The 27,090-nt window shown below is 44.3% G+C and overlaps 2 protein-coding genes across 5 annotated transcripts in view; one reads left to right on the top strand and one right to left on the bottom strand.

Annotated features, from left to right (window-relative positions):
- The window catches only part of PPP6C (protein phosphatase 6 catalytic subunit), a 28,546-nt gene extending 27,176 nt beyond the window's left edge, over positions 1-1,370 (bottom strand). Inside the window, exon 1 of the mRNA XM_036261267.1 lies at positions 1,219-1,370. Within this exon, the coding sequence (XP_036117160.1) occupies positions 1,219-1,293 (75 nt within the window). The 5' untranslated portion in view covers positions 1,294-1,370. The remainder of the gene's footprint in view (positions 1-1,218) is intronic.
- A 5,771-nt stretch (positions 1,371-7,141) lies between these two features.
- RABEPK (Rab9 effector protein with kelch motifs) lies at positions 7,142-26,453 on the top strand. Of its 4 annotated transcripts, XM_036261943.1 has the most exons (9): positions 7,142-7,203; positions 7,581-7,917; positions 9,491-9,549; positions 12,685-12,842; positions 15,055-15,207; positions 20,022-20,183; positions 22,334-22,483; positions 24,862-25,011; positions 26,144-26,453. In XM_036261943.1, exons 3-9 carry the CDS (start codon positions 9,497-9,499, stop codon positions 26,431-26,433), a joined length of 1,116 nt encoding a protein of 371 aa, XP_036117836.1. In that variant the 5' UTR covers positions 7,142-7,203; positions 7,581-7,917; positions 9,491-9,496; the 3' UTR covers positions 26,434-26,453. The 4 variants fall into 4 exon arrangements, with proteins under 4 accessions (XP_036117836.1, XP_036117837.1, XP_036117838.1 ...); XM_036261944.1 differs by lacking the exons at positions 7,142-7,203; positions 7,581-7,917 and adding an exon at positions 8,135-8,161; XM_036261945.1 differs by lacking the exons at positions 7,142-7,203; positions 7,581-7,917 and having other exon boundaries at positions 9,495-9,549; positions 12,613-12,842; positions 26,144-26,448.
- The last annotated feature ends 637 nt before the right edge of the window (positions 26,454-27,090 follow it).

Genomic DNA, 27,090 nt, shown 5'->3' with positions numbered 1-27,090 from the left:
AGAATGACTCCCCTATAAGATAGCACATATAAACCTATAAGTACAAAAGTTACATTCACAACAGCTCCTTTGGCTTTCAACATTTTGCATACTTGTTGACTGTCGTTAAATATCAACTTCCTGTACCAAGAGATAGCAAAAGAAAAAACCTGTAACATCTTCCCTAAGAGAAAAAACTCATGGACAAAGATAAACTGCTTTAAACCCACAGCCTAAAGAATAAAAAGAATTCAAAAGCTACTGACAGTTTACCCACTTACCACATAGCAAATCGAAGTTAACTGAATAAAACAGACAGTAGCACTAACCGCTTAACACTGCTAGACACCCCAGGCCCGGTTTAACAAACGCATAAAAATAGAGTTGTCAAAGACTTAACATTCACTCCTTTAGCCACACATACATTTACTGTTACTTGGACTCGGCAGTAACAAAAAACACCTCCATTAGGAAGCCAAGAAAATGCAATCCTGGGTTAAGAAGGGATCGTGGGGGAACAAATTAAAGAAGAGAGAAGTATTTGCATTGAGGGACTACTAAATGATCCACTTAAATTAGCTTTGTCCACTTAAATTAGCTCAACAGCGTCCACGAAAACGGGATTCACATCGGATAAGCAGAAGAAAACCAACACTCCTGAAAAGCAATTGGGAGGAGTGGCAGGGAAAGACGGAGCCTTGACGTTGGCACATCTCCACCCAGCGGCTCCGGCCCCCCGTCTGCCCAGTCCTCAGGAACTAAGCGCACTGAGGCCGCGTTCCCGGGGCCGGGGACATCTGTCAGACGCCGGCCACCCGCGCTCCTGTCACCACCTCTGGAGGGGTGACCCCATCTCGAGGGCACTGCCCGCCGGAGCTCCGTCCGGACTCCGGGAGACCGGAGATGGGTTATGGGAAAGGAGTCTTCCTGGCACAGCTATTAGGGCTCGGAGCCCTGAGCCAGCCCGAAGGCCAAGAGGGGCGACCCTGGGGCAGAGGCCGCGACATCCCTCGGGATACCTGCTACGGACCCGGAACAGCATTCGGGGGACTCTGGCTCCCCCCTCGCTCTCCTTGCGACGCCAAATCGAACCTGGCCGCTTAGCACCGCGTCAGGCCTCCACCAAGCCGGGACGAGATGCTGGCGGGGGTCCCGCGCAGAGAAGGGCGGGCCGGCAGGCGCCCCACTGCCGGAAGGGGCGAGCCCCATCAGCAACACTCCCACCCCGACCCAGCTCACCTTCAGGTCGTTCTCCGGCAGGTACTTGCAAAGCCGCGCTATCTCCACATACTTGTCCAAGTCTAGGGGCGCCATTTTAGAAATAACAAGCCCCGACGGCGGCGGCGGCGGCGGCGGCTGAAGTAGCGGCGGCAGCGGCAGAGGCCGAAGCCGGAACTCTCCCTACGTCACGTCCGGCCCGTGAGAGGCGTCTGCGCAGCGGCGTAAAGCTTGACCCGAGTCTCCCCGCTGCCTCGACACGCCCCACGCCTTCTCCCGCTGAACTCGGGCTGCAGGCCCCGAGGGGTCCCCTCCGTCCAGACAATGAAACCTGCTGGGACCCGTAGTTGTCTGCCGCGGGGAATGCTGGGATTTGTAGTTTTGAGGATTGGCCAGATAATTCTCTTTTCCTGTTTCTTTCCTCTTGACTTTCATCCCTGGGGACCTACTGAGGCTTTTCCGATCAAAGCAACGAAGTAGGTAACCCTAATCATTCCCTGGTTTCTCACTTTGACCCATTTAATCATTCTCTCACTCGAATATCTTTAGTTAAAAATTAGGTAATCCTGGTCCTGGCCAAGTGACTTAGCTGGTTGGAGCGTCATTCCGTGAGCCAAAGGGTTGCGGGTTCCATTCTGGTCAGGGCACATACCTGGGTTGCGGGTTTGAATCCCTCCTGGTGGGAGTATGTATGGGAGGCAACCGATGGCTCTCTGTCTCTCACATCAATGTTTCTTTCTGTTTCTCTCTCTCCCCCTTCCTCTTGCTCTCTAAAATCAATAAAAACCTCAGTGCGGTTTTTAAAAAAAAGGATTTAAAAGAAAAGTAGGTAAGCCTGGCCATAGTAACCTGCTTGCGCCTTTGCTAGGCCTTGTGAAAACCTTGCCTAAATCTGTGGCAGAGATGTCAGGCTACCAGTCTTCCAGCCTGGAAGGAAAAGAAACAAATTAGTAAAGTGTTTCTTATGCTAAATTATATATAAGTGCTGTTTTTCTGTTTAATACTCACAACAGCTGATAGAAAAGAAAGACTTGGAGGGGTTAAGTAACTTGCCCCAAATCTCAAAGGGAATAGGCAGAAGGAGTCTAGATTGGAACTTAGGTCTACCTGGTTTAAGTATACCGCAGTGTGAGTCCCCCAGGGCAGGGAGTTTTTGTTGTACCCTCAGTGCCAAGAACAGGACCTGGCACTAGTATAGCTTCAACATTCGGGTTCATTCAACAGCTTTTATTGAACATCAACTATGTGCCAGGTACAATTGTAGGCACTTGGGATATTCAGCAAACAAAACAGACAAAGATCCCTAGCCTCAACACATAGCTACAGTCTAGTAGAGGAGACAGAACATAATAATTGCACAGTATATTAGAAAGCAATAAGGGGACGGGGGCAGCAGGATAAGGGAGATGGGATGATGCATTTTAAAGAACTAACAAAGAGGTGGGGGGTGGTTGGCTAGCCATGCAGGTACTAGAGGAGAATTATAAGGAAGAGCTGATGCAGAGGCCCTAAGATGAAAGAATATCTGGAATCTTGTAAATGACAAAATTAGTGTGGTTGGAGCAAGGTGAGAGGAATAGGAAAGGAGATGAGAAAAAAATCATGTTTTCTTTTTTCCCCCTGATTTTTAGTTTTAATGTAATAGGGAGTTATTGCAAGGTTATGAGCAGAGGAGTAATGTGATCTAACTCACTTTAGAAGGATCTGGTTCTGTATGAGACTAGGAGACAATGGTTGCAGCTGAGAGACCAGTTAGGGACATATAATCCAATTAGTAGTAGGTTCTCAATAAATGTTTGTTGTTTAAGTGGCCCTGCACTGGATCCTCTTGTTCTAAAGTGTATTTTGGGACCAGCAGGTGTGGCTCACTGGTTGAGCGTTGACCCATGCACCAAGAGGTCACCGGTTCAATTCCTGGTCAGGGCACATGCTCAGGTTGTGGGCCATATCCCCAGTGGGGGGCATGCAGGAGGCAGCCAATCAGTGTTCTCTCCCATCTATGTCTCTAACTCTCTCTCCCTCTCCCTTTCTTTCTCTAAAATCAATAAAAAAATAAAGTGTATTTTGGGGACATCTGGCTAAAATTTAATGAGGTTTCTGAGTGAAGTTCTTTGTATTATTCTTGCAACTATTCTGTAAGTATGAAATTGTTTAAAAGTAAAATTAATTTTTAAAAGTTTGTGGTAGAATGAATGATGTCCACAAGCATGCATTTTTTCATTCATTCAACAAATAGTTATAAAATATCTATGATGATCCAGCCCATGTGGCTCAGTGGTTGGGCATCAACCCATGTACCAGGAGGTCACCGGTTTGATTCCCAGTCAGGACACATGCCCAAGTTGTAGGCCTGATCCCCAGTAGGGGGCATGCAGGAGGCAGCAAATTGATGTTCTCTCTCATTGATGTTTCTCTCTCTCTCTCCCTCTCCCTTCCTCTCTCTTTAAAATCAATAAAGGGAAAAATAAAATAAAATATCTATGATGGTCTGGCTGGTGTGGCTCAGTGGATTGAGCATCATCCCATGGACTGAGAGGTCCCAGTTAGATTCCCAGTCAGGGCACATGCCCAGGTTGTGGGGGGTGTGCAGGAGGCAGCTGATCGATGTTTCTCTCCCTCTCTGTCTAAAAAATTAATAAAAATAAATAAGTAAATAAAATACCTATGATATGAATGAGATCATTATTATCCCTGCCTTCATGGGACTTATAGTCTGACAGAGAGACAAACAATAAACATATAAATGAGAAAACATTTAGATGCAAAGTGTGATTAGTGCTTAAAAAGGAAAGAAGGGGTACTGTGTGTTAAAAAATGGAGTAGAAGAGGCCTACTTTAGGTTGGCCATATAGTCGAGGTAAAGCACGCAAACTTGAATATCAGATAGACAGAGTTCAAGTTAGTTACCATGTAACTTTGGCAAATTTATTTATCCTTTCTGTGCACCGGTTTACTCACCTACAATATGGAGGTTGTAATAACAGTGCCTACTTCATATGGAGACGATAGGAATAATACTTACCACCCTGGCTGGTTTGGCTCAGCGGTTAGAGCATCAGCCCATAGACCAATGCATCACGGGTTCGATTTCAGTCAAGGTACATACCTGGGTTGCAAGTTTGATACCGGCCCTGGTCAGGGTTGTTTGGGAGGCAGCCATTTGATGTGTCTCTCACATTGATGTTTTTCTCTCTCTCTCCCTCCTTCTCTTCTCTCTCTCTCTAAGAAAAAAAAAATCAATGGAAAATATCCTCAGGTGAAAATTAACAACAGCAACCAAAAAGATGCCTTGGCCAGTTAGGCTTACCAGTTAGAGCATTGGCCCTCGAACCAAAGAGTCTTGGGTTCACTTCCTATCAAGGGCATGTACCTCAATTGCAGTTTGATACCCGGCCCTGGTTGGGGATTGTTCAGGAGACCACCGATTGATGTTTCTCTCTCTCTCTGTCTCTCTCTCTCCTCCTCTTCCCCCTCCCTCCTTCACTCCCTCCCTGTCTGAAAATCAATGGAAAAATATCCTTGGGTGAGGATTGAGCCCAGCAGGTGTGGCTCAGTGGTTGAGTGACGACCCATATACCAAAAACTCACCGGTTCAACTCCTACTCAGGGCACATGCCCAGGTTGTGGGCCCAATCCCCAGTGGGGGGCATGCAGGAGGCAGCCAATTGATGTTCTCCCTCATTGGTGTTTCTGTCTCTCTCTTCCTCCCTCTCTCTCCCTCCCACTCTATCTGAAGATTTTAAAAAATGCAAAAATGTCCTTAGGTGAGGATAAAAAAATAATAATAAATTAGCCTGGTTGGTGTGGCTCAGTGGTTGAGGGTTGACCCATGCACTAAGAGGTCACCGGTTCGATTCCCAGTCAGGACACATACCCAGGTTGTGGGCCAGATCCCTAGTAGGGAGCATGCAGACCAGTCGATGTTCTCTCTCATCGATGTTTCTTTTCTTTTTTTAAAACATTTTTTTCTTTATTGATTTTGAGAGAGAGAAAGAGAGGAAGGGAGAGGGAGAGAGAGATAGAAACATCGATGAGAGAGAACATCGATTGGCTGCTTCCTGCATGCCCCTCACTGGGGATTGAGGCCCACAACCTGGCATATGCCCTTGGCGACCTCTTCATGCATGGGTCGATGTTCAACCACTGAGCCACACTGGCCGGGCTCTCTCATCGATGTTTCTATCTCTCTCTCCCTCTCACTTCCTCTCTCTCTAAAATCAATGAAGGAAAAAAAATTTTTTTAAAGAATAATACTTAACTTATAGGCTTATACTGAGGTTTAATAGAGTTAATGTATGGAAAAGGCTTAAAACAGTGTTATGAACAGAGTGAGTGCAATGTGTTAGCTTGGAGTATTGGGTGGACAAGAAAGGCCTTTCTGAAGAGGTAACATTTAAGATGTTAGGGGGAAAAAGTATAGGGGAGTGTGCTCAGTTTCTTGTTGAAAATAAATTCCAAGTGAGGAAAAGATGCTATTGTTTGTTTTGTTTTGTTTTGTTTTAATCCTCACCTGAGGATATTTTTTTATTTATCTTCAGATAGAGAGGGAGAAAAAGGGAGAGAGAGAGAAACATCGATGTGCTAGAGCCACATCGACTGGTTGCCTCCTGCACGACCCCGACCAGGGCCGGGGGAAAAACAACAACCGAGGTACTTGCCCTTGTCCGGAATCGAACCCGTGACTCATTGGTCTGTGGGCCGAGGCTCTTCCACTGAGCCAAACCAGCCAGGGTGAATTTTTTTTTAATGACTGTCCTCTTTGGAAAACTGGCAATTCACTTTTTCTCATTTCTGAACTCAGTAACTGGGAATGAATCCTACTCAAAATACTTTCTCAGAATTGGGAAGGAGGACAAATAAAGTGCTTGAAAGGAAGGTGTCACCACCATCATTACTTCCCTTGTGGATAAATCAGTGAACAGGTATGTAATGAAAGCAGTTGGTATCCCCTTTCAGTAAAAATAGGTGGGAGTCCTCACATTACCAAACTGGCAGTAAGAAGCTCCTTCCTGTAGGCCACCTCATTCAATGAACCTCACTGTTGACATCCAGAGCAGAGAGAGGGAAGCATCCCTGAGTGTTGGGCAAGTTCTTAGAAGATGCAGAGCTTGCTTACTAGAATATGTTATTAATCTTCCTTGCACAAAGCATGAGATATAGGCTCCTGGTTCTGCCATTCACGTGAGCAGTTAGTAATTTTAATTTCTCTGGGCCTTGATTTCCATTATAAAAATAGATCTCAGAAGTTCCTTCCAGCACTTTCTAAAATGTGATTTCTAGTCTAAAAGCATAGGTCCCACATGGTTGCTCTTTTGCCCACAAACCTCTTCCAATTTCTCTTGTTTTTCTGCAACTCCAGCATGGCACCTTGAAATAGATCTACCCAAAAGACACGGGGGATGTCAAAACATTCTGCAACTCTGAGCAAAAATCTCTATCTAGGTGCACATGGACATATGGCAGAACCAACCTGGCCTTGGTTTTCTTTGCTGAAGAAGAGCAGAATGACTGAGTACTCCTAAACTCCTCTTTGGCAGACAGTCAATGGAGATTTTTCCCATTAATACGGGAATTCACAGAGACTCCAGGTGTTTGAAATAGGTTATTTGAGCAGTGAGAGCTGCAGATCTCAAATTCCATTTTGTCAATAAACTTTCATATGGTTTGAAGGAGCTGAAGGATTTACCAACTGGCCTTTCACCTCTACTATCCAACTGTCTCAGCTGTTCCCTCTGTGAGGTAGGTATTACTGTTCCCATTGTGGAGATGAGGAAACTAGGGCTCTGAGAGGGTAATGAACTTGCCAAATGCCAGGGTTAAATGGTTAATGCTGGAGCCTGGATTTGAACCCAAGTGTGTCTTTCTCTTTCCTACTATGCTACCATAGCTCTGTACTTCAGCAGTTCCCATGTTTCCTTCCTTAGCTGTTTTCTGTATTTCCTAGGATACAACAACTGGCCTCAGACCTCCTAAGCGATTGTGGGATTCTCTAAAACACAGACATAGGTGAGCCACCTCTTCATTTTGAGGAAAGCCACAGAGAACTGATGGTTATGGAAGCCAGAGATAATGCAGATAAATACTTCCCATTCAGGGCGGATGTCTAGGGTTGGTTTATAGCTAGGAATAACATTACACTTTACAGAGGACCATCTGCGCCAGCGGATGGGCACCGAGCACTTTACACACATTAGCTTCAGTATTCCCCGTCATAACCTTGCCACACAAAACTTAGCTCCACCTTACAGGGGCGACACCGAGGCCCAGAGAAAAGAAACTTACCCAAGAATAGATACTCCCATTGACTATATCTTTTTATTCCTTGCACTTTTTACAAACGTACTAGTTAATTGTTTTTCTGTTTAATCTCTCTCTCCCTCTAGTTCCATTGCAAAGTCCAGGAGGCCAGGACCCTTGCTTGTCTGGTTCACCGTCGTGCCTGCCATAGTTACACACGCTAATTCTGGAATGAGTCGGCCGTTTAAGGCGGCAAAGTTTGAACGGGCCTAAAGACTGCGCAGGGAATTATCCCTCCCAAGACAGCACCCTTAACTGTCCCTTTCAGAAACCATTTCTAACGGCCTAACAGCCGCTGGAACTGAAAACATCCTAGCCCCTGTAGGATAATCCAGAATTGGGTCATCCAAGTGGACGCCCAAACGCCGGCATTTTTTCGTTAATCGCTTCCAAGTAGCCCTGCCTTACTGACTCCGCGGGCAGGTAAGACCCCGAGAACAGCTGGCCTATTTGGGGCCCCGGAAATGCATAGAGGGACCTGTACCAGGCCCGGAGGACCCCTCCCCGCCCCCTTTAAGGGCGATCTCCGGGGGACCGACACGGCGGGCGGGGAGGAGCGGAGCAGTTGGCTGCTTCGCTCTTCCGGGGTCTGGGACCAGGCGAAGGCCCAAGCCCCGCCCTCGTTGGGGGCGGAGCCACGGCCCGGGACTGGCCTAAGCCGCCGCAGGTAATGCGAACTGGGGCTGGGGGTCGCAGGACGCGATCCTGGGGCGGGGGCGTCTCACCCTTTAGGGGAGTGGGAGTGGGCCCGGGCTAGGTGGCCGGGGGGCCCCTCCGGCTCTGGTCTGGGCACATTGACAGGAAGGAGTCGGCCTGTTCTCTTCCGACCCTGCCTCCTATCCCCTGTCCCTGCAATGGGGGGATGAGACTGGGGAATATCCCCACCCATGGGAAGTTTATCCCACTGAGCTTTAGGCTTTGGGGACAGCAGTCAGTGACTTAAAGCCAAGGTTGTATTTACCCATTCATTTCCCAGAAATCTCATCCATTTTCTTCATTCATTCATCCCTCACTTCTACTCTATGCCGGGCCCATAGGTAGGTTCTCTGAAGGAATTTGACAGGCCCAACTCTCTTGGAATCTAGTCTAGAGACTTTTACATAGGTAATTACATTCAGGGTGATCTCTGCAATGATGGTGGTTAATAGACACCTTCAGAGGGAGAAGGAAGTAATTTGAGAATGTTAAGTAGAAAGCAGCAAATCAGTGAAGATTTTACTGAGGAGGGTTCATGCCAACCGAGGTGTGGAGGTTGACTAGGAAGGAAAGGAACATTGCAGGTAGGGGAAACAGCAGGGGATGCAAGTTATGAAAGGGCTTGTCATGTTAGAAGAACAACAAACATAGCAAGAACAACTCAATATAGCTAGAAATTGTGGAGGTGAGTTCCTGGAAAGAAGGTTGAGACCAGAAAGCTTTGCACGTGATGATGAGGCCAGGATTTATCCTAGAGTTCAGTATTTCTCAGCCTTTTGAAATGTTTTATCTTTTTTTTTTTTTATCCTCACCCGAGGACACTTTTTCGATATTTTGTTCAGATAGAGTGGGAGGGGGAGAGAGAGAGAGAAACATCGACGTGAAAGGGACACATCGAGTGGTTGCCACCCACACAACCCAACCAGGGCCGGGGACAAACTGCAACCGAGGTACATGCCCTTAGCGGGAACCGAACCCGGGTCTCTCTGGACCGCAGGCCGACGTTCTACCGCTGAGCCAAACCGGCCAGGGCCAAAAATTTATTTTGATACATGCCTCTACCCCATGAAAATTACAGATACACAGAAAACTTTAGCCAAAACACTTATGTAATTATGTTAAGAAAGTTAAATTTGCATCCCAAACATAACTATATCAGAAGGTTGGTAATGCTTATTCAAATTCATCAGATCCTAAAAATTGGTAAAGTTTTAAAGAGGGAAGTGATATGATTTGTTCTGTCTTTTAGATAGAAAGTAATTGTAAATGTCTAAAAAATGCCTTTGTTTCTTGTATGTAGAACACCATGAAGCAGCTGCCAGTCTTGGAGCCTGGAGACAAGCCCAGGAAAGCAACATGGTCTGTAAGGAAGGATTCAGACAGAGAAAAACATAAGTTTTTGTTTTGTATATAAGTAGTTTACTAACATATTTAAACATCTATGGAAAAGGGCAGAGATAAAACTGTTTGCAGTTTCTGATAATTAGATTCAAACTGTGTGAGAAGGTCTTCAGAGGAAACATAGCGGGGCAATAATTATCAGAGCAGATGTTGATTTTATTAAAATCCATTTACCAGGAAGAGGAAGGCACTGACCATCTGGCATCCTCAGCTTCAACACTGTGTCCTCCCCCCAAGTTGTGACTCATTTTTAAGATATTTAGGGAATTGGATTTGGACTAAACTGGCTTCACTGCTTCTTGGCTGCTTGCTCAATCAACCCTTCATTCAACAACAAACACTGGCCTGACAGAGGCAGCTGCTGTGTAGGTGCTGAACGTACAAAGGTGAATAGTCTCACTGTAGTGGGGGCTACAGATGAAGCAGGTGATGGAGATGAAATGTGATCAGTGCTGAAGCAGGATCTTCAGAAGGCTGTAGAGAGGGGTCAGTGCTTCTGCAGGACCTTGGAAGAGAGTCTTCGATCTCGCTTCCCTGTGTCCACTCATGCTCTCTACTCAACATAAGTCTGATCATGGTATTTCCTAGTTTAAAACCCTTTTGTGCCTCCCCATTGGTCTTAGAATCAAAACCAGAGTCCTTAAAATGGCCCACTGGGCCCTGCGTGATCTGTTCTTGCCTGTCTCCAGTCTCAAATCGCCATGCTCATCCTTTGTTCTCTTTCTCTTCCTTCACATGCCTTGTACTATCCCACTCAGCAACTGTATGTTTTGTTCTCTGTGCCTGGATCCTCTTTCCCTTCATCTTTTGTGCCTCTCTTTACCCAACTAACTCTACTCACCATCACATTTCAGTCTAAATGGTGCTTCTTCAGGAAGCCTTCCCTGACTGTCCCTCTCCCCCACCTCTCTCTACAGGGTAAGGTGCCCCTATGATATATTCTAATACTGTATACTCTGTACTCCTTTATAGTGCAGTTGAAATGAAACAGATATTTGTGAAATTATCTGTTTAATATTTCTCTTCTCAACTAGTCTGTAAGGGCTATGAATGCAGGGACTTTTTTTTGGTCTTATTCACCATGTATCTTGATGGCTATGTGCTCTTAAGTAAGTTATTTAACTTTTTTAAGCCTCAGGTCCTTAGTTGTAAAACTCAGATGATGATAATAATACTTTCCTCAAAGGAATTTTATGCAGGTGAAGTGAAACTGGATTGGTAATAAAGTTAGCAGCGTGCATGGAATGTTGTTAGTAATTATTCAGGTGATTATGGGATCTGTGAATTTGGACATCAGAGAGAGATCTGGAAAAGAAAAAGAGATTTTGGAAATTACTGATGAATATGTAGATAGGTGGTAATTGAAGTCATCAGCACAGGTAAAATTGATCAGATAAGAAATGCAGACCAAGACAATCTAAGGGTACTGAGGGTTAGGAGAAGGCTGGCAGGAAAGGAGTCAGAGAAAGAAAGAGAAAAAGCAGCCAGAAAAGTGAGTAGGGAACCAGAAAAAATAAAAAAAGGAGCCCCGGCCAGTTTGGCTCAGCAGTTGGAGCATCAGCCTGCGGACCAGAGAGTTCCGGGTTCGGTTCCCGCTAGGGGCACATACCAAAAAAATAAAAAAATAAAAATAAAAAGGAGGGGAGTAGGGCAGCTAGGTAAAGAGAAGGTACAAGAAAGAGGGAGGAGCTCAGCCCGTGTGGCTCAGTGGTTGAACCTCAACCCATGCACCAAGAGGTCACTAGTTCCATTCCCGGTCAGGGCACATGCCCAGGTTGTGGGTCCGATTTCCAATGGGGGCATGCAGGAGGCGGCCAATTGATGTTCTCTCTCATTGATGTTTCTATCTCTCCCTCTCCCTTCCTCTCTCTCTAAAATCAATAAAGAAAAAAATTCTTTTAGAAAGTACTAAAATATAAAATGTTTAAAAAAAAGAAAGAAAGAGGGAGGAGCCAGAGAAATCAGATAAGATAGGGCCTCAAAAATAGCTAGAGAATTGTCTTTTCCAACCAGGAAGCTTGAAGTATGTTTTCTGAGTCATAATTCAGAACTTTAGAAAGTGGAATGACTGGATCCTGTATTTGACTTTTTAAAGTCCTAGCTTTGGCTTCCATCAGGTCGAGCCTTAGGAGTAATCTGGAAAAGCTCTTAAAATCAGTCAATTCTGGCGAATATTACTTGACAGAGGGAAGCACCACTGGCTAGTGGCAAGAGTGCTGGGGCTGTAGGTTCCTGGTGGTTGCACATAAAGCTCTAGCCACCATTCACTGAGTCCTTTCCTGCACTGTTACAAGTCTTCATCTTACTCTTCACAGGTAGGAACTATTGCTATCCTCATTTTACAAATAAGGAAACTTCAGTTCAAACATCTAGCCCTGGCCTGTTTGGCTCAGCAGTTAGAGCATCGGCCTACAGACTGCAGAGTCACGAGTTTGATTCTTGGTTAAGGGCACATATCTGGGTTGCAGGTTTGATCCCCGGCCCTGGTTGGGGTCATGTGGAAGGCAACCAATCAATGTGTCTCTCTCACGTCAGTATGTCTTCAATGTGTCTCTCTCTCCATCCTATTTAAAAATCAATGGAACCCTGGCCGGTTTGGCTCAGCGGTTGGAGCATTGGCCTGTGGACCAGAGAGTCCCAGGTTCAGTTCCCGCTAGGGGCACATACCTAAATTAATTAATTAATTAATTTTTAAAAATCAATGGAAAAATATCCTCAGGTGAGGATCAATAACAACAACAAAAAAGTCACGCATGTAGAAAGCACCTGAACTAGGTCTTGTCTAAATTTGCAAACTGTGCTCAGAACTACCATCCTGTGCTCAGACACACCACTGAACATTTCTGGGTGTCAGTTTCTCTGTCTACCACATGGGGACAATTACTACCCCAGTGCATCACCACTAGGTCATTGTGAGATGAAAGGAAAAATCAAAGGTTATGTGCAAATGGAAATGCTGCTTTGCTGGGTTTAATTTAAAGTGTCTGTGTCTGTATAAGAGTCTTCATTTTTATATTTCAGGAGGAATAGAAAGAACACACTGCTGCATTTATTCTCTGCTCAGGCCTCCTGAACACATCCTTCCTTTGGCAGGTACACCTTGACCCTCTCTGGAGACAGCCCATGTGCTCGGGTTGGCCACAGCTGCTCATATTTACCCCCAGTTGGTGATGCCAAGAGAGGGAAGGTCTTCATTGTTGGAGGAGCAGATCCAAACAGAAGCTTCTCAGATGTGCACACCATGGATCTGGGTAAGACCAGCAGCGGCAGAGCATATGTCCATAGCCAGAGAGGCAGGGCTTTGTACTGCCAGCCATGGCCAGAGCATTCCTAGGAACACCAGTTCAGACCAGACAACGGGGATTTTCTCTACAAAAATTAACATCACTGAGAGGTCCCTAAGGTCTCAGCAGAGCACCCAACTAATACATCATGTTTTGGGGAAAAGAATCTATATGGAGCCCTAGAAATCCAGCCATTCATTTATCAAATATTTCTCTGGAAGACATTGATGACTCCACCTCCTTTCCTATCCACATATCCAATTAATCAACGAGTCCTAAATATTTCTCTCTTCATCCATGTCTGTCCATTTTCACTACTACTGTAGTCCAAGAATTGTTATCTCAACTAGATATTACAACAGCTTCCTCTCCAGTCTCCCTGCTTCCAAGTTTATCCCCTCTACAGTGTATTTTCCATACCTAGCTGGGGATATTGTCTAAAATACAAATCTGACCAGGGCACTCCTGCATGTCAAGCCTTTCCCAAGTTTATTTCTTGGTTCTCCCAAACCCTCATTTGCTATACTGAGTATCCTTCGGATTCTTGAACACATCCTGAAATCTGGTCTTCAACTCTCTAATCATAGAGTTGGTTTCCTTGGCAACCAGCCTCATCCTTAGAGGCTTTCATAAGATCACCTCGCTAACATAAAATCAGTTATGACTGACCGGGGCTTCTTACATAAGACACCCTTACCTATCTTACCACTTAGGAAATTTCAAGGGTTTGAGGAGCTCTGTGCCTGGAACTGATGAAGGTCAAATATATCTAAATATAAATCACAGTGTCATAACCACCCTCTATATTTTCATAGTAACCTGTACTTTCCCACCCTTATCTCCCTTCATACCCCTTATCTCATGTGTTTGTTTCTCATCTGTCTTCCCCATGAGTATAAGCTCCTTGGAAACAGGAAACATGGTTATATTGCTCACCATTGTATCCCCAGCCGCTAAGTAGGTGCTTTATAGGTATTTGGATGGATGGATAAACAAGTCATTACTACTACTATGTACTATACACAATGACAGAAGAAAACTGATGATTCACATACATATTTTGTCAGGTGCATGTAATATTGTTGTTACTGTTTTAATCTGAGTTGCTTACCAACCAACTGTGCAGAGGTCTACATATACAAATTGAAATGGTTTGGCCTCTCTTGATGATTTTGGAGGATCTGACATCTGTAAGCTTGTGTGTCTACATGGCAACAATTATTTGGAGCTGAGCCGCCACCTATCAATGGGGATCTTGGGCTCCAATTTGCCACATTCCCTCCACTCCTGTGTGGGTATTTGAATTTCTGCACACTGCAATAGAATCAAAGGTAAATTAAATTTCTTCTAGCCCTCAAGAAGCTCACTGTCTAGTTCAGTTACATCCTTATTGTCACCTCTTACTAGCTTTGTGACTCTGGCCAACTGTCTAAACCAGCTGGGCTTCAGTATCCTGTAAAATTGGTTCACTTACAATTGTAAGGACCCAACAAGATAGGCCTGTGAAGGTCCTATGTAAGTGGTTTACTAACTAAAATAGCTAGTTAGGTACTATTATCCTATGAATGTGTTTTAGCCAGAAATTATTTAGTTGTGAGTAACAGAAACTCTTTAAAACTAGCACAAAAAAAGGAGGAATACAAGGGTAGGAAATACAGCCTTGCCTTGGGAGAGAGGGGAATCAGGAACTGGAAAGCTGTAAAAAAAAAATCTACTTTTTTTCTCACTGTCTCTGGGGAGATCTGCTTCTTTATGTAGATATTTCATTCTTCTCTCCTCTATGTTTTGGCTTTCTCTACCATGCATGGTAGAAGGTGGCCACCCACGTCCAGGAATTTGTTTGAATACCAGACTTTTGGGAGGGAGGATATGATTGGCCCATTTGGGGTCAAGTGGCTACCTTTGACCTAATCAGCAAAAGCTGGAAAGTCAAAATGTGGTAGTACAAACTGGCTGGGTTGGGGAAATGGGGGCAGTTTCCATGGAAGAGGGTTTGTGGACACTCCCTGAAGTGTCTACTGTAAAATTTTTTGGAGTTGGACCACATTCCCTGTAAGTGATCTGATGGTTGTTCACTTGTGCTTTTGACCAACTACTTCTCACTCCCCTTCCCCAAGTTTGCTAAGCAATCTAAGCGGTTGGCAGCCCCAATCTAGAAACTGGGTGAAATGTTTTCTAGGAACACACCAGTGGGATTTAGCCACCTCGGAGGGCCTCTTGCCCCGGTACGAGCATGCCAGCTTCGTTCCCTCTTGCACGCCTCACAACATCTGGGTGTTTGGAGGTGCCAACCAGTCAGGAAATCGAAATTGCCTTCAAGTTCTGAATCCTGGTAAGCAGCCAAAGGTTACTTTATTTACCTAAATAAATAAATAAAATTCCAATTTTATTTCCCATACCAAAGCCTATTTGAACTGTACTGAATTATCCATTGAACTTTGCTGACCTTATAGAAAACAGGAATTTAACTACTAGGAGAATCTGAAAATAACAGAATTACATTTTATTTTCCTAGTAACATGTACAATTACCTGCTTCTTAAAAGCCAAAGCTAGAAAACAGCTTTGCCAGGGGGGTGAGCCAGGTCTAGCGACTTTCCTTAAGTTCCTAGGGAGTCAGTAACTGAGCCAGGCTAGAACCTATCACCTAGTTCAGGGTGGTGATTGTGCTCCCCAGGGGACATTTGGCCGTATCTGGTAACATTTTTGGTTGTCCCAACTCGAGGAGGTCAGGGGCAGTTTGCTACTGGTACCTAGTGGGTAGAGACTGGAGATGCTGCTATGTATCCCATAGTGCACAGGACAGCTCCCCACAATAACCAATTATCCGATGTAAAATGCCAGCAGTGCCTGACCTAGATCTTCCTCGTATACTTCCGTTAGCCAAAATAGGCAAAGTTCCTGGCTAGTCTCACTGTTAGTTTTATCACAGAGGAGGCAGTTTAGGAACATCACTACTGAGCAGATGTTGCTGAACCACCGATGGGAGGTGGACTTGTCTTTTTATTAGTTAAAAATTGTTGTTTTATCCCCCTGCCAGTGTGGCTCTGTGGATTGAGCACCAAGAAATCATGGGTTTGATTCCAGGTCAGGGCACATGCCTAGGTTGCAAACCCTATCCCCAATGTTTCTCTCTCTCCCTCTCTCTCTAAAATCAATAAAAAATATATATATTTTAAAAATCATCATTAGCCCTGGCTGGTTTGGCTCAGCAGTTAGAGTGTTGGCCCTTGGACCAAAGGGTTTGGGGTTCAATTTCTGGTCAGGTGTACATACCTGGATTGCAGGTTTGATCCCAGCCCCAGTACTGGTCATGCGGAGGGGGCCAATCAATATGTTTCTCTCACATCAGGGTTTCTCTCTCTAAGCCTGAGATTCTACCGTTTTACCGCTACACTATTGTACCTTTTTCCTTTTAATTTCAAAATTACTGCATAAATGATGTCCTAGTAACAACAGTATTTTGTTAACATCATTTTTAATGGCTGCATAACACTCCATTTTACGACATTATGATAATTCTCCTGTTTTTTAACATTTAGGTTGTTTTCAGATTCTTGCCATTATAAATAACGAAGCAGTGAACCTCTTTGTTCAGAAGACATTGACTGTATTTCAAATTATTGTCTTAGAATTCATGCCCGGAAATAAAAAAATTCTAAGTGAAACACTGGGAACTTAATTTTTTTTAAATATCTTATTTATTTATTTATTTATTTATTTATTTATTTATTTATTTATTTATTTTGGTACGTGCCCCTAGCGGGAACCACACCTGGGACTCTCTGGTCTGCAGGCCAACACTCCATCCGCTGAGCCAGACCGGCCAGGGCTAAAATATCTTTTTATTGATTTTTTTAGAGAGAGAGGAAGAGAGAGAGAGAGAGAGAGAAACATGGATGTGAGAGAGAAACATCCATCGACTGCCTCCTGCACACCCCCTACTGGGGATTGAGCCTGCAACCCAGGCATGTGCCCTGCGTGGGAATTGAACTGGACCTCTCAGTCCATGGGAAGATGCTGAATCCACTGAGCTACACCAGCCAGGCCACTGGGAAGTTTAAGGCTTTTGATATGTGTTCCCCAATGTCTTTCCAGAAAGATTTTTTTTCCAACTTATCTCCAGCTGTGTTTAAATTTTTTTTTCCTTTATTGATATTAGAGAGAGAGGAAGGGAGAAGGAGAGAGAGATAGAAACATTGATGAGAGAAAACATCAACTGGTCACCTCCTGCATGCCCCCAACTGGGGATCGGGCCCACAACCTGTGCTGTGTCCCGACCTTATCCAGAATCAGACCGGCGACCTCTTGATGCATGCGTTGATGCTCAACCACTGAGCCACACCTGCAGGACTCCAGCTGTGTTTAATAATGCTTGTTTTACTCCTGACTGACGTAGAATCTATTATTTTTAAACACTGCTAATTTGATTAGGCAAAACAACTTGTATCTGATTGTTTAAATAGGCAAAACAACTTGTATCTGATTGTTTAAATATGCATTTTGTTAATTACTAGTAACTTGGACATTTTTTTCACATGACAATCAACTCGTGCCCAGTTTCCTCTATCAACAATAGATTTATGTGCAGAATAGTTGGTCTTCTTTGTTACTTTGGGATATTAATAGTTCCTACCTTGCTGAGTTTGGCAAGGATTTACATTAACTCAATATCTGGCACAATAATGGTTGTTGTGGTTGATGTAGCTATAGTTTGGCAGATGAAACTCTGTCTGGAACCCTGGTCTTTTGATTTTCAACGATGGCAATTATTTAAATAAAATATACCAAGAATTTGGAAAGCCTCTGTGAAAGGAATTGATTTTCCACCAGATCCTTTTTTTTTCTCCTAGAAAGTATAATTTGACACCATGCCCAAAAAGTATGAAAGATGAAAGTGAATCATTAGTTGCTTTTATTGGGAAGGCAAGTCTGTCGAATGGCTTAGAACTCCTTTGTGATTATTTGTGCTGCTGTTTGACTTGGCAGCAATACAATCCCAGGATCTTCTGACTCTGAAGGTTGTGAGCCTTCTAACTTCCCCTAAGATCCTAAAGCTCCTTAAGCTCTGTAGCTATAGAGACAATTTCATTTGCTTTGGATATAGGCTGAAACTTGTTTGGTCTCCAGGTTCATGTCTGAGCCCCACACATTTACAGATGATTCATGGGTCACTTTGTATATTGAATGAAGACTTCTACAAAAAGCACAGAATTTGCCAGGCAAGAAATAATCCCTGGTGTGTTATAGTAGAGTAAGTGTGGGAGTCTTGACAGGTCTGAGTTTAAACTCCTACTCTGCTGCTCACAAGCTCTGTGACCTGGAGAAAGTATTTAAGTTTTCTGAAGTTCAGTTCCCTCATCTGCAAAGTAGAGATACTTTCTGCCCTAGAGTTGAGTGAGGATAGTGGGGTTGACAGAGTGCTCAGGGCAATGATTCTGCACAAGGAAGGTACTCAATTAATACATCTATTTCTATAAAATTCACACTTCATTCTAGAAAGAATTAAGCTTTCGGCCATTTGGCTCAGTGGCTGAGCATTGATCCATGCACTAAGAGGTCACCGGTTCGATTCCCAGTCAGGGCCTGTGCCCAGGTTGTGGGCCCAATCCCCAGTGGGGGGCATGCAGGAGGCAGCCAATTGATGTTCTCTCTCATCAATGTTTCTATCTCTCTCCCTCTCCCTTCCTCTCTCTCTAAAATCAATAAAGAGCCCTGGCCAGTTTGACTCAGCAGTTAAGAGCAGCGGCCTGCGGTCCAGAGAGACCCAGGTTCAGCTCCCGCTGAGGGCACGTACCTTGGTTGTGGTTTGTCTCTGCCCTGGCTGGGTTGTGTGGGTGGCGACCACTTGGTGTGTCCCTTTCACATGGATGTTTCTCTCTCTCTCTCTCCCTCCCACTCTATCTGAACAAAAAATGGAAAAGTATCCTCTGGCGAAGATAAAAAAAAAATCAATAAAGAAAAAAATTTTTTTTAAAGAAATAAGCTTCTGTACACTTACCCAGGTGATAAAATTTTATTCTCAAGTCAGAAGAGTGGAAAATACTTAGATCTTGGTGTTATTGAAATAAAATTTGAATCCCAACTCAACCATTTGTTGGCCATGTCACCGTAGATGAGTGACTTCATCGATCTCTGCTTAATTCCTTTATCTGTAAAATGGAAAATTAATATTTATTTAGCACTTATTATTTAGGTAGAAACAAATTACTACTACTGAAACCATAAAAACACTGTCTACTATTTTCTGTTTTGTTTTGTTAATCCTGACCTGAGGATATTTTCCCATCAATTTTTAGATAGAGTGGAAAGGGAGGGGGGAGAGAGAGAAACATCAATGTGAGAGAGACACATCAATTGCCTCCCACACAACCCTGATTAGGGCTGGGGATTGAACCTGCAACCCAGGTTCGTGCCCTTGACCAGGAATCGAACCTGTAACTCTGTGGTCCTTTGGTTGAGGCTCTAACCACTGACAAAACCAACATGTCTACTTTCTTTGCTTTCTTCTTCTTCTTTTATCCTCACCCAAGGATATTTTTCCATTTATCTTCAGACAGAGTGGAGGGGGAGAGAGAGAGAGAGAGATGTGAGAGAGACACATCAACTAGTTGCCTCCCACATGGCCCTGGCTGGGGATGAACTGCAACCAAGGTACGTGCCCTTGACCGGAATCAAATCCGCAACTCATTGGTCCATGGGCCGATGCTGTAACCGCTGAGCCAAACTGGCCAGGGCCTGTCTACTTTCTTTTAATGGCCACATATCCTGGGAAATTTGTCACATTTGGTTTCTAGCATAGTGGGAATGATTTTTAGCAGATGTTGGGTTCCTCTTAATGGCATAGGACAGGAGTCAGCAGAGTGTAAGAAGGTTCAGAGAGGATGTTTGAAGGCTTCCAAAAGCAAATTGACTTCATTTTTCATTGCACTTGTGGTTTTTTTGTCTTAGAGATTTGGGTCTATCTGGGCAAATTCTAAATCGCCCCTTATCTATCCTTGACTTTAGTGGCATGAGTTCACTGCCTTGACCTACAGTGTCCCCCTTGAGGATTGGGGTTTGGAAGGTGGCCCTGCCCAGCCCCAGAGTCAAAGTCAGAGGACCCCCAGTCTGGGTATTTTAGGTGCTTCCCTTCTCTCTGGACTAGAAACCAGGACTTGGACCACGCCAGAGGTGACCACTTCTCCACCATCACCAAGAACATTCCACTCATCATCGGCAGCTATTGGAAACCAGCTGTATGTGTTTGGGGGCGGAGAGAGAGGTGCCCAGCCCGTGCAGGATGTGAAGCTTCATGTGTTTGATGCAAGTATGGATGGGTGGGGATCTCGGGGCTGCTTCTTACCTGGTCCACAGCTTACCTAATATAGGAAGCAGAGGTTAGAAAATGACATTCTGGCTGAGTGTCTTACCTCTAGACTCCTTCCCACAGCAAAACTTGCATTTACGAAGGTATAAATGATCAATTTAAAAAATGTGAACAGTGTCAAAGGAGGGAGGCAAGGGGGAGGGACAAGATAAACCAAAGAAATTATATGCATGTATGCGTAACCAATGGACATAGACAACAATGCAGGGGAGGGTGATCGGGAGGAGGGTATCTAGTAGGGGAAAAGGAGAAACATCTGTAACAAAAATAAATTAATAAAAATTGCAAAAACATGTGAACAGTGTAGTTTATAAGTAAAAACATAAAAGTTTCCCCATTAACCTTTCTTTCCTACCCCCCAGACAGAGGTAAACGCTGTTGGCAGTTCCTAATTTCTCCTTCCAGACTTTCCTATGCATTAATAGATCTTACATATAAGTGTATATGAACATGTATGAATTTTGAAATTATTTTTATTTAATTAATTAATTTATTTATTTAATCCTCACCCGAGGACACCTTTCCATTTTTGTTTAGATAGAGTGGGAGGGAGAGAGAGGAAGTGAGAGAGAGAAAGGGACACATCAAGTGGCTGCCTCCCGCACGACCCAACCAGGGCCGGTAAAAAACTGCAACCGAGGTACATGCCCTGAGCAGGAACCAAACCCGGGCCTCTGTGGACCGCGGGCCAATGCTCCAACCGCTGAGCCAAACCAGCCAGGGCTTTTAAAATATTTTCTTTCTTTCTTCTTCTTCCTTCTTCCTTCCTTCCTTCCTTCCTTCCTTCTTCCTTCTCCTTCCTTCCTTTCTTTCTTTCTTTCTTTCTTTCTTCTTTCTTTCTCCTCACCTGAGGATATTTTTTCTGTTTATCTTCAGATAGAGTGGGAGGTAGAGAGGGAGAGAGAGAAACATTGACGTGAGAGGGATACATCCACTGGTTGCCTCTCGCATGACCCTGACCAGGGTGGAGGATGAACCACAACTGAGGTACATGCCCTTGACTGAAATCGAACCCATGACTCTTTGGTCTGTGGGCCAATGCTCTAACCACTTAGCCAAATCAGCTAGGGCTTTATTGATTTTTGGAGAGAAAGGGAGAGAGAGAGAGAGAAACATCGATGTGAGAGAGATACATCGATCAGCTGCCTCCTGCACGCCCCTACCAGGGACTGAGCCCGCAATCCAGGCATGTGCCCTGACCTGGAATCTAACCAGGACCTTTCAGTCCATAGGACGATGCTCAGTCCACTGAGCCACACCGGCTGGGCTGAATTTTGAAATTATTAAAAACTTAAAAGCACACACATGGAATCAAATTATAAATACTGTTATGCAGCTCTTTTGTAGGGGCAAGGGTAGATCTTAATGGTTGAAAGCATGAACTTTGAAGCCATATAACCTGGACTCAACCAGATCTGACATATATATTCTGTATTACTTTAGCCTAGTAACTTAATCTCTCTAGGCCTTAGTTTACTGATCCGTAGAAGTAATAACAGTGCCTACTTAAGGATATTGTCTTAGAAAAAGAACACTCAGAGCCTGCCTTAGAGGAAGCAGACTCATTCTAGGTGTAAGTTGAAGCTTAAAGGAGGTTTGTTTGTTTGTTTGTTTGTTTATTTATTTATTTATTTATTTAATAGAGTGTGAGGGAAAGAGAGAGAGAGAAACATTGACATGAGAGGTACACATCGACAGGTTGCCTTCCTCACGACCCTGACCAGGGCCAGGGAAAAACCACTACCAAGGTACATGCCCTTAGCCGGAATGGAACCTGTGACTCATTGGTCCATGGGCCGACGCTGTAACTGCTGAGCCAAACTGGCCTGGGCAAGGGAGGTCTTTTTACATTCAAGGCAAGGAATGATTTCCTAATGCCCAGTAGAAAAGGATGGGCTTGTTAGGTAGTAAACTCTCCAGCCCTGGAATTGTCCAAGCAGAGGCTGAACAGGCTGTGGAGAGTGTTGGCGAGTTGGAGTGAATGACTCCAAGGTCACTTTCTGCTTGGAGCATCTCTGCTTGCTGGGTGTTTTTCTTGTGTTCTTGCTTCATAGCTTTGTCCTCTGATATCAATGAATTTACTTTTCTAGACACACTGACCTGGTCACAACCAGAGACACTTGGAAAACCTCCATCCCCACGACATGGTCATGTGATGGTGGCAGCAGGGACGAAGCTCTTCATCCATGGAGGCTTGGCAGGGGACAAATTCTACGATGATCTTCATTGCATTGATATAAGTAAGTAGGGTGGAGGGCATGGGAGCTTGTCTGCTTAAAATGAAATAAAATGTGCTTTGATAGAATATAGCCTTGATCTTAGATGTGGGTAACTTATCAGAATCGTCACTAGATTCTGTCTAATGTGACCTGAATACTACTAATAATAAATAATAACAATAAAAGCAGTACTTTTCTGAGCTTTTGCTATGTACCTAGCTATTAATTATCTCATCTCCTTCCAACAACCCTGCTCTTTCATTAAAATTCCTTATACTTTGTGTTCCCCAGCTGGATTTCTTTCAGGCATTAGCAATTAACCCCATGCCCATGAGAGGCATGGGCGACTTCTAGAGTATGTCTGGAGGTGGGCAATCAGAACTCTCATGCTAAATAGTTAAAAACACCAGGAAGAGAAAAGTTAGGGAGGACACGAGAATTGTCTTAAAGTGTCTGAAGGGCTGGCATGCCCTAGAGAGCCTGGCCTCATTCTGGGTCATTCTTTCAGACTGTGAGCTCCTTAGAACAGGGACTTTGTCTCTTTTATTCCCCATTTTATTTCCAGCACTTAGCACAGTGTCTGGTAGATCGTGGGTGATGAGTGCATATCTCTTAAGGGGTAGATGGATGAACAAATGAACGTGTTCTAGACTACGAGAATTAGAACAGTGGGCAGAAAGCATGGGAACTGCTGTGCACTGTATTCAGCTACCTTGCCAAACAATGGGTTCTCTGGTTTGATGACATCTGAGGCCAGGTGACACTGGCTGGGATTCCTGCATTGACTAGAATGTTGGCAGGACTGGGTGCTTCTCCCTTCCAACTCTAGATCCCTGCTTGAATTGACAGATAGAAAATATCTTCACAGAAGTGTTTCTTGCAGGAAGTCAAAAAGTTTGAATGCTTTTTTTTTCAATCCTTACCCAAGGATATTTTTACATTTATCTTCAAACAGAGTGGGAAGGGGAGAGAGAGAAACATCAGTGTGCGAGAGACACATCGATTGATTGTCACCCACACGACCCCAACTGGGGCCGGGGACCACCTGCAACTGAGGCACATGCCCTTGGCCGGAATCGAACCCGGGACTCATTGGTCCGCAGGCCGACACTCTAACTGCTGAGCCAAACCAGTTAGGGCTGAATATTTATTTTTAAAAAGAAAGTCCTTTTCTCTTGTGCTGAGGAACTACTTCCTTGCTCTTTTTCCTATCTAGGTAAATTTCTAAACCTAAAATCCAATGATATCCAGCGTCATTTAAATACTTGTTTGGAAAGATGCAAATATCCCTGCAGAAGTAGGTTGGGAGTAGGTGCTGAGGCAACAAGTTACAGTATAGAGAACACAGGTTTTGGAGTCTGACCTGAGTACAATTCTAGCCCTGCTTCTTGCTAGCTGTGGGATCTCAGACAAGTCTCTTTCCCTCTCTAATCCTGTTTCGTTATCTGTAAGAAGAAGGAGAGTAAGCAGAAACAACAGCAATTTCATAGGGCTGTTAGGAGAATTAAGCAAGCAAGATGTTTGTGTATGTTTGTTTGTTTGTTTTTAAATGTTTTTTTGTTTTGTTTTGTTTTTTGTTCAGACAGAGCGGGAGGGAGAGAGAGGGAGAGAGAGAGAGAGAAACATCGACGTGAAGGGACACATCGAGTGGTTGCCACCCGCACGACCAACCAGGGCTGGGGACAAACTGCAAACGAGGTACGTGCCCTTAGCGGGAACCGAACCCGGGCCTCTCTGTACCGCAGGCCGACGCTCTAACCGCTGAGCCAAACCGGCCAGGGCTGTTTTTAAATGTTTTTATTGATTTTTTTTTTTTTTTTTTTAGAGAGAGAGAGGAAGGAAGAGAGAGATAGAAACATCACTGTGAGAAAGATATATCAACTGTCTGCCTCCTGTATGCCCCCTACTGGGGATCAAGGCCACAACCCTGGGCATGTGCCGTGACTGGAAGGAGTATCAGTCCATGGGATAATGTTCAATCCACTGAGTCACACTGGCTGCAGGCAAAATATTTAAAGTGTCTAGCTATCACTTGCAAAGTTGCTTTCTAAGGAATTGTTAGTATTTAAAGCACTCACGTGGAAACTCACCTACTTCTGGGCTCCAAAATAGCTAATGGTGGTGATGATCACCAAAGGTACTATGACATTTTTCAGTGAGCTCTGGAGACCACCTACATCAGAATGACCTGAGATGTTCATTAAACTATAGATTACTCCCTTTCCCTGGATGACCCAAACAGGATTTCAAGCTCTCCCAAGTAATTTTTTTGCAGACTAACCTTGCTCTTAGAGCTCCTAGTCAGTGATGTTCAGTGATTGGTTTGTGAACTGCAGGAGTCTGAGAGGTTTGAAAGTACATTACAGGCCATGGTGTATCCATTTTCTTTCTCTTGGCAGGTGACATGAAGTGGCAGAAACTAAGTCCCACTGGGGCAGCTCCTACAGGCTGTGCTGCCCACTCAGCTGTGGCTGTGGGGAAACACCTGTATGTCTTCGGAGGGATGACTCCCACAGGAGCACTGGACACAATGTACCAATATCACACAGGTAAGCAGGTGTACCCTGGGGGCCTTTATATAATTTATTTACTGATTGACTTTTTTTTTTTTCTTGGTAATCCCCACTGGAGGATATATTTTTCCATTGACTTTTAGATAGAGAGGAAGAGGGAGGGAGAGAGAGAAACATCGATGTAGGATGATTGGTTGCCTCCTGCACGACCCTGACTGGGGTGGGGGATCAAGCCCCCAACCCAGGTACACGCCCTTGACCAGGAATCAAACCTGCAACTCTTCAGTCCACGGGGAAAAGAGAGAGACAGAAACGTTGATTTGCTGTTCCACTTATGTGTGCACTCAGTTGATTTTTTTTTTCTTTTTTTTTTTTCCCCATTTATCTCAGATAGAGTGGGAGGGACAGAGAGAGAGAAACATCAATATGAGAGAAACACATTGACTGGTTGCCTCCTGCAGGAGCCCTACCAGGGCCAGGGACGTGCCCTTGACCAGAATCAAACCTGTGACTCTGGTCCGCGGGCCAACGCTCTAACCGCTGAGCCAAACTGGCTAGTGCTCATTAGTTGATTGTTATATGTGACCTGACCGGGGATCAAATTTGAAACTTTGGTGTATTAGGACAATGCTGTAACCAACTGAGCTATCTGGCCAGGGCCCTGTGAGTCTTTTTGTTTTTTAATCTTCACACGAGGACATTTTCTTTCCATTTTTGTTCGGATAGAGTGGGGTGGGGAGAGAAAGAAACATCTATATGAAAGAAACACATCAACTGGTTGCCTTCCATGCAACCCCGACCAGGGCTGGGGATGAACTGCAACCGAGGTATGTGCCCTTGACTGGGATCAAACCCACGATTCATCAGTCCATGGGCTGAGGCTCTAACCGATGAGCCAAACTGGCCAGGGCATCCCTGTGGGTCTTAACAAATGTGACTATTTTTTTAAGTTACCCAGTGCTTTGGTTTTTTCAGTTTGGTTCCTCTACATCTAAATCCAAGGGAATGAAAACCAAACTTTTAGGGAATGACATCATCAAAGCAGTACCACCACCGTTAGTTTTTGTTGTTCATTTTCTATTTCTTTTGGTGTTCAGGTGATACAGCAAATCACTGAGCATTTCTGGAAATTTCTTAACACAGAGCCTTTCTTTTTTTCCCCTAACAGAGATGCAGCATTGGACCTTACTTAAATTTGATACTTTTCTACCCCCTGGACGATTGGACCATTCCATGTGTATCATTCCATGGCCAGTGATGTGCACTTCTGAGGAAGATCCAAATTCTGTCACTCTCAGTTGTGATGCTGAGAAAGGGGACTGCACTGACAAAGGAGTGACCCAAAGTGGTGACTCACGTGAGGAAAGTCAGGCTGACTCACTGCTCTGTTTTGTGTTTGGTGGGATGAATACAGAAGGGGAAATCTATGATGATTGTATTGTGACTGTAGTTGACTAATAAAACCTACATTTTTGTTATTTTTAATATCAATTACATTTAGAAAAGTTAAGTGAAACCTTAGCGGTTTCATACCTCCAAAGTATTTTTTGCACTATATAATCCTCTTATATATGAACTGGATAGCCCAGTGTAAAAACTTCTATTATAGAAAGGGTTTTACCAGCAATACAATCTAGGTGAGATTGGTTGCTAAAGATAGTAATCACAAAAATGTTGAAGAATCATGATTGTTAGATACAACATAAGCTGTATAAGTCAGGGAGTGGGCATTTACAGGTTCAAGTGTGTTTTTAATGTTAAGTAGCTGCTCCTCAGAAAGGTGCAGACTGTCGGCGTTTGGCAGTGAGAGCTATTGAGGTCAGGGAAGAAGACTGGTCCAGAAAAACTGGTAGCCTTTCCCAACTACCCACTAAACCCAGTGCACATAGCACTGCGGTCATCATTGTTTGTATTCAACTTGGCCTGAAGACCAAGTATTACTCCAGGCCCATCCAAATGCTTCTTCTGGGCATTGCAGCCAAGGTCCTGGCCTCAGTGTAAGACAATCATGCTACCAGGTCCCAGTTCTGCCAGTTAGCAAATTAACCTTTCAGCCAGTTGCCCATCCAAAAAATAGTTATCTGCCTGGCCGACGTGGCTCAGTGGTTGAGCGTT

Source organism: Molossus molossus, unplaced genomic scaffold (assembly GCF_014108415.1).
Source record: "Molossus molossus isolate mMolMol1 unplaced genomic scaffold, mMolMol1.p scaffold_m16_p_14, whole genome shotgun sequence".
NCBI classification, from domain to species: domain Eukaryota; kingdom Metazoa; phylum Chordata; class Mammalia; order Chiroptera; family Molossidae; genus Molossus; species Molossus molossus.
Note: the sequence above shows the minus strand (reverse complement) of the source record. Positions and strands in the feature narration are given on the sequence as shown.